This window comes from Benincasa hispida, unplaced genomic scaffold (genome assembly GCF_027475165.1).
Source record: "Benincasa hispida cultivar pf3 unplaced genomic scaffold, pf3_genome.v1.1 HicScf740, whole genome shotgun sequence".
NCBI lineage: Eukaryota > Viridiplantae > Streptophyta > Magnoliopsida > Cucurbitales > Cucurbitaceae > Benincasa > Benincasa hispida.
Window position 1 is genome coordinate 1 of NW_028326867.1, and position 11,674 is coordinate 11,674.

Here is an 11,674-nt window from a genome sequence, read left to right on the forward strand (position 1 = left end):
TTAAAAAAACTATATGATTACTAAGTAGCATCTTTATTTTTAGTTTTCAAAATTTTGCTTGAATTTTAAAAACATACAAAAGTGGACAATGAAACAAATAAAGTAATAAAATAAAGTAATATTATAAGCTTAATCTTTATTAGGTTAAAAAACACTATTGGTCACTAAACTTTCATGAAAATAACAATTTAGTCCCCACATCTTTAATTTTACAACAATTTAGTCCCTAGATTTTAACAATTTAGTCTCAAACATAATTTTTTTAATCAAAATTAGATGTCCATTTTTAATACTTTATGATGTAAACTTTGTATTTTGTAAAAATATTAAAGCCTCTAATTAGTTTAATGATTTATTTATACATGGAATCTCATTAGACCTTAATATTAATTTTTATAATAGAGACTAAATCGTTACAAATTTTAAAGTTCAAGGACTAGATCATTACATAGTAAGGTTCATTGACTAAATTATTACAAAATTGAAAATATAGTGGCTAGATCATTATAGATCAAAGTTCATGACTAAATTATTACTTTTATGAAAATTTATGGACTAAAAGTGATTTTGAACTTTTTATTATATACAAAATACAAAACCAAATAAATATAAAACGAGACATAGTTATCTAGATTAATCATAATTTTTTTATTTAATTATTTTCATTCATTAAAAAATCAAATTAAACTTGATAGAAAGGTGCTTTAGATGCACGTGGTTCCAAATTAATGCCAATTAAAAAGGATTTTGGTTATAGTTTTCCTTGCGACGGTCCGGGACAAGGTGGTATTTGTGATTTTTTGACTTGGGACTCCTTTTATTTAACAGTTTTCTGAATGTTAAATATCATTAGATAGATTACTTTTTATTGGCACTGAAAGCACGTCACATTGTGACAAGGTAACGTTTCATAGTTAAGTTTCACGTCATGGAAGCTTTTGTATGTGTATATGATGATAAGGGTAAAAAAAACGGTTGTAAAAAGAGACTATGAAATCGGAAACACATGAATATAAAATGTAACTATTATTTGATAATTTTTTTTTTAAAAAAATAAATAAATAAAAGAAGGGGACCACATGTCTCGAAGAAGTGAAGAAGTGAAAAGTGGAAAATAAAGGTATAATAACTTTGAATATAGAGTGCGTTTGGGCCGACAGGTCCAATCATCAACGGATAAGGCCGAGAATCTGAGGAGCCCATCTCTATTATTTTATTATTATTTATTTGCATGACCAACGTGTCTCTATTTTTTTTGTTTTTTCAATTAATGTTTTGAGATATTATTCATATTTAACTACCACTCCATCTAACCAAATGTTTTTTTCAAGAAAAAATGTAAACAAATAGGGAAAAAAAATTCCCTTACGAATATAACTCAATCGAAAACGAACGAGTGTGTCAGTAACCACGAAATATGTGATACTAATCTCCTATCCACAATTGTACTAAAAGAAAAATTGTAAATAACAATCAATTTAAAATGTTGATGTTAGTAGAAATATAGATAAAATTCATTATTTATATTAGATTTACATTAGTGTTTTTTTAATAATATGTGAGGTGGAGGGACCGAACTTCAGACTTTGAAGTTGATAGTACATGTTTATACTAATTGAACTATACTTAAATTGACAAATAAACTACTAATTAGGGGTTAATAAATATATCAATATATTGTAATAATAAGTTAAAAGCTCATGGGTAGAGGAAGAATGGGGAGATAAAAAGAATTTATAACCCCATTTTTACAGAAAAAATTAAAAAATTTCATTTATCACCTTCATTAAATAATATTTGAAGATATTTGTCAACCCTAATCGAGAATGAACTTTTAGTGGCTATGGACAAAACAATAAACATGGTTCAAGAGTGACACATTGCTTCAATGGACAAAAGAAAGGACAAATTTGGAGTAGATGCTAAATAAAAGGTCATTACCAATTTACCTTAGATGTGGGCTAGAAACAAATACAACGACAATAAATAGGAGAGGATATCAATGTAGAGTGAGTTTGTACTCCCTACATTACTACATTTGACTCCATGGAAAATGTTTTAATCCTCGTCCTCTCTTTCCTTTTCAAATTGGACAAAGTCATTGTAGATTCTAGAAAAATGTTAATAATTTTGAATTCTTGAATGTTAGACACGTAATATTTAATATATGAAATAATTTCCAAAATAGTGGCCGATGTTATAAAACTGTCCATTAAACATCTAAAAAAAAAATAAAAAAATAGAGAGATTTCCTATCAAAATAAAAACATCTACATCTCAAACACAAATTGTTATAACTTAAAACTATAATAACCAACTAATTGTCCCAAATGTCTCGGCTTATAAGATCGAAGATAGTGTGCCAATCACTATTAATTGAACGGATCGAGGATGAAACCTGAGTTAATTGCTTTGATGCATAAAATTAATTGAAATTGAACCATTTATTTAAACCCAAACAATTTGTTTATTAGTATTATATTATATATCATTATTCTAATTCTCTCAAAATTGTAGCGTTTACCATGACCTAACCCAAGTTACACTCAAACTAAGCCACCCAAGTTGTCCTCAAACTAATACAACTTGGTTGGATTAATGAATTTTTGGGATCATCAAAATTTCGAATATATTTTTGTCTACTATTGTCAGTAAAATATTGGGAGTATGCCCATCAAAATTAGAAAATTACGTATACCAAAAAAAAAAAAAAAAAAAAAAGGCAAGCAAAGCCAGAAGCATATTCCAAGAAATAAATAATCCAAAAGAAAATACAAGAAAACTGATAGACCAGCGCAATTACTAAATGCACACATGCACCTTATCCCTCCCTCCCTCTCACTTTATTTTTTAATTTTTCTCTTTTAAAATTTTCCCCCTGATATCGTGTGGCTGTGGAGAATAGATGAAAATCAAGTTTACACCTTCCCAAGCAACCTCCAAATTTTTTTCAAAAAGAATTATAAAAAAATGTAAAAGAAGTAGGTGAAAGGTTGCTTTCAACCGCGTACAATAATAATAATAATTATTATTATTATTAAAGAAGGAAAAAAATTAAAAGAAAAAAGAAAAAAGATAGAGGAAAGAGGAAAAGGAACCCACACCTTCTTTAAATAGTTATTGTCTTCTCAGCCCTTTAGTAACCGACCCTACCCACTCCCATCAAAAGTATAACACACAATGATATGACATTATAACCCTTCTTTCTTTCTTTTTTTCCTTTTTTTTTTTTCAATTATTTAAATTCGAAAAACAATGATTTGAATTTTAAAAATCAAATAATAATTTAATTCGAATTTTAAAAAAAGAGTTCAGATTGGGAAAAAGGGCGAAACGGTCAAAACGGCCAAAAAGATTGGCAGTGAAATTAATTACACAAAAACTAGAGTTTAAACACGAGGATAGAGGGAAGAGAATATCACGCCGTTCTAATGAGTTCATTTACCGTCACGCCCTTCGAGACTTCACCACTTCTCTTTCTCTCTCTTTGCCTGACTGCCGTCATCTATCTATTACATCCCCAACTTTTCGCTTTATTCTGAAACTACCCCCTCAAAATCTCTTATTTGCAATTTCTAAATGGTCCTTACAAGTTGCGAAATTTCTTTTCTAGATGGCAAAAACAAAAAGTTCCCCTCACCATTTATGGATATTGTTTTGTTTCCTTCCCAGGAAACCAACCTATATGACTATTATTTTTATCTATATTTCCTTGTATTATATTTTAATTTAATTTTCCTTTTCATTATTTTAGTACAGAAATCATCGAATAAAAGAGCAAATAGAATCGGAAATAATAAGAGAAGTATCAAAATATTATGAAGGTATTTATATTATATATATTTTTTTTATGTTCATATATTTTTTTAATCCTGAAAATTAAGGGGGGGGGGGGGGGGGGGGAATGGAAAAATCCAAAACTTTTTTTTTTCTCTCTCAAGATTTCTCTTTGAGAAGGGAAGCTAATCCGGTGACTATCTTAGCTCCTTTATCTATGCTCTTTGGCTTGATCGCAGGAGGTTGCCACGGGGGAGCAGTCCCCGTCGGCGGTTTATTTTCACCGGACGGCGATTCAGAATCGCCGGAGATGGACACGCTCGGGGTTGATTCCTCGCCGAATATCAACTCGAATTCACCGCAATCGGTGTCGGTTACCAGCGGGTCGTTTTGGATTGGGGGTTTGGTTTCTTCGGGTTCGGCCTTTGGAGCAGCGGTCGGGAGAGAGTCGGCGGTTCTGGTTGGAGAAGAAAGCCATTTGGCAAGCATGTACTCAGCTTTCCTCCATGGCGGAAAGTGCATTCCTTTCTTCTTCAGGCTCTGTCTTGCAGCATCCGATACGATGGATACAATTTGTCCGAGACGATCCGATTTTCCGACGAAGACGTATGGCAGCGTCTGAAGGATGGCCTTATATGTTCCTGTGGAACGAGCAATCTCGAATTCCGACCTAAAATCAATGTCAACAAGCAATCGTTCTCCATCCAGAATCACATCCACGTATTCGTATTCACCTAAAACAGAATTGATATTGAACTTAGGAATTGAAATTTAAGAATTAGTGTAAGAAATTAGGGTTTGGAAGGGGGGAAGTTGTGTTGGTACCAGCTGGGAAAGAAGGGGATTTCTCCCATTTTGATTTGCAGATGGAAGAATTGTAGCCGAGAGATGAGAGAGCATCGGTTACGATTCTGCGTAGATCGTCTTTACGTTTGTGAATTTTGTTATGCTTTTCGACAATTTTCGAAGCGTCCGCCAAGAGATTTCTCTCCGTAACGCTCGTGCAAGGAATTAAACCCTGTAACAAAATGTTGTTGTCAAATAAACTATGAAGAAGCTCGAATCCCCAAATTTGGAGTTTTCAGTTAAAGGAGGAAGAAGAGGAAGAAAAGAAATGTGGAGCAATTACCTTGAGTATATCACATGCATCGCCACCTGATGATCCGGAGGTGATCGATTCCCCAAAACCCCCAAATACATCGAATTCGTCGTCGGAGCTATCATTGCTATTGCCGTTGAAGCAATTGCAGCGATTGCGACCATACTTCACGGTTGCCGGTTGCTTTTCGTTGTTCTCCTCAATGAAATTTTGTACCATCTTATCCAAGCAAACCGAGCTTGGCTCCAACTCTGTCCCTCCTCCTCCATCTTTGCTGCTAAACTGAGCTGGTTCTCCGACAATAATCGGCTTTTCAACCGCAGCAATTCTCAGAACGCTCGGGAATGGCCGATCAAAAAGTCGCCTCAGTCGCGATTTGAACACAGGCTTGGCCGACTCAGTACGAACCTGTTCTCTCACCGTCTGAACATCGATATCAATCGGTTGGATCTTCATCGGAAAAGGCATGACCGAGAAGAAACGAACAAAAGGGTTAAAGAAAAAAAAAAGGACAGTACAGATTTGCTCCGGTGAAACTCCCTAACTACGCCTCCTGAAACTCTCCTCTGTGCAGCTCAATTTCCAGAGACTAATGACAAACACGGTCTGGCATTGAAATTCACGACTCTCAGAAGCTAAATCACGGAGAAAAATCGGAGAAATGAACTCCAGATACTTGCATGTACAATCAGAACCTCCCAGTCCCATTCAGAACACGAAAAAAAAAAAAAAAAAAAAAACCAAACAGCTCCGGATTCAATGTCAGCTACTCCACGCTCAGAATATCCGTGCAGCGATCGAAAGTAAAAAACCACCGAAAAAATATATATACAAAGACCGAAAGAGAAAATACCTCCGGGAAAATGCTGGAGTACAGAATAAGGAAAGGAAAAAGGAGAGGGGGTTTATCTCAGAGATTTTTCGTGAAAAACATGACGACGATGATCGGAGAAAGAAACAGCAAGTCCGGATCTGAAGGGGAGGTTGATCGGAAAATTCATCTTCCGACAAGGAGGTCGTCGGAGAAGATGGAATGGGAGAGAATGGTTTTTGTGAAGAAGAAGAAGACTGGTGGTCCTGAATGGGAATGGAGCGAGTGAGAGTAATGTAGTGGGGGAGAAAACCGGGCCGGGGATTTTATAAGGAAATAGAAGAAGATGGGTTGCTGAGTGGACAAAATATTTGCCACGTGGAGTCCTACATGGCAGTAATAATCCTGAAATTGGCAGTTTGCTCGCGTGACAATTATTGCACGCAGTTTGGGTCCATGGAGATGGGCCAGATAGCGATACGTGTCGCGTGAGTGAAGTGGTGGGTAGTTTTCTTTTTTTCTTTTTTTTTTTTTAAAAAAATTGTTTTTAGACATTAATTTATCCGTGGTAAAAAAAGGAAGTGAAAATCCAAAAACACCCCTCCACTAGTATGGAATATCGGGTAGATGCCCCTCGTTTTCCGTGGATATCGAAAATCATCGAAAGGGGGATCGTGGCAAATGAGCAATTTTCCCTTGTTTTTTTAATTATTAATTGTTTTTAGGCGAAGTGGGGAACGACGAAAATGGGGCAAAGTTTACGGTGTTAGCAAAAAAAATTTTACTCTCGAGAAAAATAAAATTGATATTAACTTTTTTTTTTTTTTCTTAGGAAGACGTTGAGAAAGCGATTTTTATAGAGATACTCGTTTATAGTATTATTTATTTTAAGAAAATGAATTCTTGGTACAGTCTCGTGTTTCGTAACAAATCATAAAAGTACATATATAGTTGAAGCTTCAGAACTTTCAACAGAGTTTTCAAAATAAATAAAAGAGAAATTACCATTTTGGTTTTCAAATTTTGATCTAATTTTTATTTGATGTCTAAATTCTAAAAATATTATATTTATAATTGTTAAGTTTTGAATTTGATTTATTTTTTTTTTTTTAGATTTTAAAATGTTGGAACTTTATTTTTTTAAGTTTTATTTTCATTTGATCTCTAACTTTTAAGATTTACATTTTTAACTTCAATTTTTTAATAAATACTCAATTACAATTTTTAGTATTAATGTTTATTTATTAATTAAAAAATAAAAAATAAATATAATTGATTTAGTTTCACTATTTTTTTCATCACTATTAAAATTAATTTTAGAAATTCATTTCATAATTATTTTAAATTAATTAATAAACATTAATACTAAAGACTAAAGTAAATATTTAGTAAAGAAAAACGAGTTTAAAAGTATAAATCTTGAAATCCAAGAACCAAATAAAAACAAAACTCAAAATCTTAAGGGTAAAATTGAAATATTTTGGAACTAGAGACAAAAATGAAATCAAACTCAAAAACTAAAACCTACATTTGAAATTCAAGGGGTGTTTATGTGTCACAATCGCATTTTCCGAGACTTCATTGTGCTACACTTGTTCCCGCTCACGAACAAGTTAGCCAATTCAAATACGGACAGCCGATGGCACACCGAGTGCCTCTCGCAACCTCCACCCCCGTTTTAGAGAAAACACTTTTAGAAAACGGGTTTGGAGAAAAGGTTTTCGCAAACAGTTTGATTGTAAGAATAGAGAAGAGAAAGATTGTAGTAGGCTAGAAAGCAATAAACAACAACAACTTTATAACATACTACTCCGGGTATAGGGAAGTGATGGTTAGTCTTATCCCCATATAGTGCATTTTGAACAAAAACACATCCGCTACCCTTGCATATAGAAATGGGCGAGCGGTCACTCACTAAAAACAGTACATATAACCTAACTATCTAGCAAAATGAAACATAGGATGAGAGCATAGTAAAAAGAGGTGGAGGCGGTCATGCGACCATCGGCAACACGCCCTGGACAAGCATGACCGTGACATTCTCCTTCACTCAATTGGTTGACGTCCCCATCAACCGACTCTGCTCGAACTCAACAAATTGTTGAGCAGCTGCCTTTGAGGCCTTCCATGCGCTCCCAACGAACTTCTCTGACTTGGAGGCTTATCCACGTCTCCAAGAACTCTTCCCAGCTTGGTCCTGGTCCTTCCACTCTATCGCTCTTTCCCGCAAGTCTCTCGTTGACTTCTTCTCCTGCATTCTCTTCGTTGTGGCCTGCAAACAGGTCACCACCCTACATCTCTCCTTGGCATGGTTGGGATGATAGGGTTTCAGTCTAGTTACATGGATGACAAGATGAATCTCCATCCACGATGGTAAATGCACCTGATAAAAGGTTTTCCCAACCCTTTCAATGACTTCCACTGGCCCCTTAAAGTTGCTCACGAGGTGATGTTCTCTTTGCCCTCGACTTCGAAACTCAGGCACAAATTTACTCGAACCCAGTCTTTTGGTAGGAACTCTCGGTGTCTAGGCTTTCTTCTTCTTCTTCTCTTCCTCTTTGGAGTCGGGAACTTGTGTAAACTGTCCGGTTCAACGACACGACACTGCTCCAAGATGACTTGTGGGTAAAGTCCTTCTCCAACTGGAGGGTCGAGATCATCCTTATCCCCTTCGGCTGTCTAATCTCAGTATGCACAACAGTGGGCGTAGACCTGGTGATCACTAGACAGTTGGTGAGGGGTATCAGTATTACCTTATGCTCAAGTAAGAACTTTATTCCCAACACCACATCAAAGTCATCCATCTTAACGATCACAAAATCGACAGGGCTACTCCAGTCCCCCAACTTTACGACTGTTTTCTTTTCCATTCTTGTAATCAGCAAGGCCTCAGAGTTCAATGCTTTCATTTTATCTGCCCCTCCTTCCCAACGAAGTTTCAGCCATCTGGCTTCTATTTCGGACAAAAAATTATGGGTGGCCCCCGAATCGACCATGGTACTTTTGGCCGATCTATGGTTGATCCAAGCATCAACATACATCAGTCCACCTCCGTGGGATCCCTTTTCTTCTCCTACATCCTTTTAGAGGGCAGCTAAATATCTTAGGACCCCAACCCATGGGGTTCTATCTTCTTCTGCTTACACATTTTTGTATTCTACCTGAACAACTTTGCCTTTCCAGTCCGAAGCTAATGAGGCTTGGAAAGTATTAAAGGCGGCTCGTTCCGGACATTCGCTCGCCTTGTGCAGACCCTTACATATATAACAGGATAAGGGCCGATAAAAATTCTTCTGATTCTGCCCCCGCCACGTATTTCCAGTCATCTGTTGAGGAGGTCTACTATCCCCCATTGTTATCTTTATCTCACCCACTATTTCTCGATGGGCTCAAACCGTTGCTCTTTCTCCCCCTATTAGGGGATCTCGAGTGTTGTTTCATCTCTTGAGATTCATCAATCAAGTCAAATAACCGTTCGACCGCTGTGTATGCGGCTGGGAGATCTTGTATTCTCTACTCATACAGTTTTGTTTTTGCCCACGGTTTCAGGCCTTCGATAAAACATAAAATTTTGTCTTTTTCGAACATGTCTCTTATGTCTAACATCAATCTGGAAAATTGTTTCACGTAGTCCCTAATATTATCAGTATGTTTCAATTCCCGTAGCTTGCGTCTTTGCCAAAATCTCAACATTTTTTGGGAAGAACTGAGAACACAACTCTTGTTTCAGTCTCTCCCACGTGTCGATGGTACACCGTCCCTCTTGGACATTCATAAAACGGGACCTCCACCATAACTTCGCATCCTCTGCTAGGTGCATCATCGCTAGGGTGATCTTCGACTCTTCAGTCGTTGTGTTCGTAGCTCTGAAGTACTGTTCCATGTCAAAGATAAAATTTTCTAGTGCCTTTGTGTCGCGAGCCCCACATAAGAGCTTAGGCTTGGGTACTTTTACCCTGTTGAATTGGGCTACACCCTCGACTGGGGCTTGATTTCCCACCGCTCTCATGGTGAGGTTAATTTTTGCACTAATGTCCGCAATCTCTGCCCGGATGACCTCGATGGTGGCTCGAAAGTCCTTAGACATTTCGGTCACCATCTGAATGATCGCTCTCTGCGAGTTGTCTAGTTATTTGGCACACTCTTTTATTGGGGCAACAGAGTCCGACGAACCATCTTCATGCTCAAGAGGCCTATCCATTGTAGTTTTTGCCTCTAGGGTTTCAAACCTTGTCAACAATTCCCTGACGGGCATCCCGTCTAAGCGACCAACCACCACATCAATTTTATCGGCCTTGTCGGTGATTTCCTGTAACCGAGTCTCTAGGAACCGAACCTGATTAGGGACTTCTATTAAATAGAGCATTTGCTCTTCAATCTCGACCAATCGGTCAACATGGGACTTGCCCAACTACTAGGGGTGTACATGGATTGGGTTGAGGGTGTTTTTTGGACCAACCGAAAATTTGGAATGGTTGGGTTGGCAACCTTATAACCTAAATAAAATCTCTAAACCAACCCAACCCAATCCAACTCAACCCTTAAAATTCGGGTTGGGTTGGGTTGGGTTGTCGGATTATAACTTGTTTTTTTTCTTCTTTTTAACTAAAAATATGTAAATTTATATACAATACATGAGTAATAACTAAAATCTCATACAATTCAAATGCTAAATACCAAATATCTAAGATATTTATTGCAAACTTCAAATAGAGACAGATATCATAACAATTTTAAAAGAAAAATATTTACAAAGTAACCAAAATTTAAACAAAGAGAAATATATATAGTAAATTTTATTTATATATATAACATTCGGGTTGAGTTGGGTCAACCCAATTTTTTTTAGCCAACGCACGACCTAACTCAACCCAACAAAAATAGAAGAAGTTTAACCCAACCCAACCCAAAAACAAAACTAACCCAACCCAACCCTTATATTTTAGGTTGAGTAGTCCAGGTTGTTCGGATTGTCAGGTTATTTGAACACCCCTACCAACTGCTTCGTAGCAGACATGGTCACAGCTTCTTAACTCTACGAGCCGACTTGGCTTTATACCAACTGTCACAATCGAACTTTCCAAGACTTCATTTAGCGATTGTGCGGCACTTGTTCCCGCTCACGAACAAGTCAACCAATTCAAATACAGACAGCCGATGGCACACCGGGTGTCTCTCGCAACCTCCGCCCCTGTTTGAGAGAAAACGGTTTTAGAAAACGGGTTTGGAGAAAAAGTTTTCGCAAACAATTTGATTGTAAGAATTGAGAAGAGAAAGATTGTAGTAGGCTAGAAAGCAATAAGCAATAACAACAACTTTATAGCATACTACTCCAGGTATGGGGAAGTGATGGTTAATTTTATCCACATATAGTGCATTCTGAACAAAAACACATTCGTTACCCTTGCATATAGAAATGGGTGAGCGGTCACTCACTAAGAACAGTACATATAAACCTAACTACCTAGTAAAAGGAAATACATAGGATGAAAGCATAGTAAAAAGAGGTGGAGGTGGTCATGCGGCCATGGGCAACACGCCCTGGACAAGCATGACTGTGATATCTAGAGTACCAGCTTGAAGTGGGTGGAGCGGGTTATTATAGACCATTCCATGTTTGGAACACCAATTATAATACTTGGTGTTTCTAACTATTATAATCTATGAAGTATGGACACAGATACGGTTACATGATACGGATACGATCGGATACGACGATTCGTCAATTTCTAAAAAACTAAGACATAGATATGTCTAAGGATACGTCATTTTATATATATATTTCTAAAAAACGAGGATACTGATACATTGAAGATACATTTTCTTTGTCTTAAAAAAATCTAGGATATAGATAAATTTAACATATGAGTTAATAACAATAGCACAAAATAGAATACAAACACTGAAATGCAATTAAAAAAAAAACAACTTCTAAGATGTTGAAGTACAATAATTAATAAAATGCAATAGAAAAGTGAGAAGAAGAA

At 36.4% G+C, this 11,674-nt stretch overlaps 1 protein-coding gene across 1 annotated transcript; it reads right to left on the minus strand.

Moving 5' to 3' along the window:
* Nucleotides 1–3,806: 3,806 nt before the first annotated feature.
* LOC150029969 (uncharacterized) lies at nt 3,807–6,092 on the minus strand. The gene is made up of 3 exons (XM_090310210.1): nt 4,907–6,092; nt 4,603–4,795; nt 3,807–4,511 (listed from the first exon to the last, which is right to left on the minus strand). The coding sequence occupies exons 1-3, from the start codon at nt 5,342–5,344 to the stop codon at nt 3,937–3,939; spliced, it is 1,206 nt and encodes a 401-aa protein (XP_090166336.1). The 5' UTR covers nt 5,345–6,092; the 3' UTR covers nt 3,807–3,936.
* Between the last annotated feature and the right edge of the window lie 5,582 nt (nt 6,093–11,674).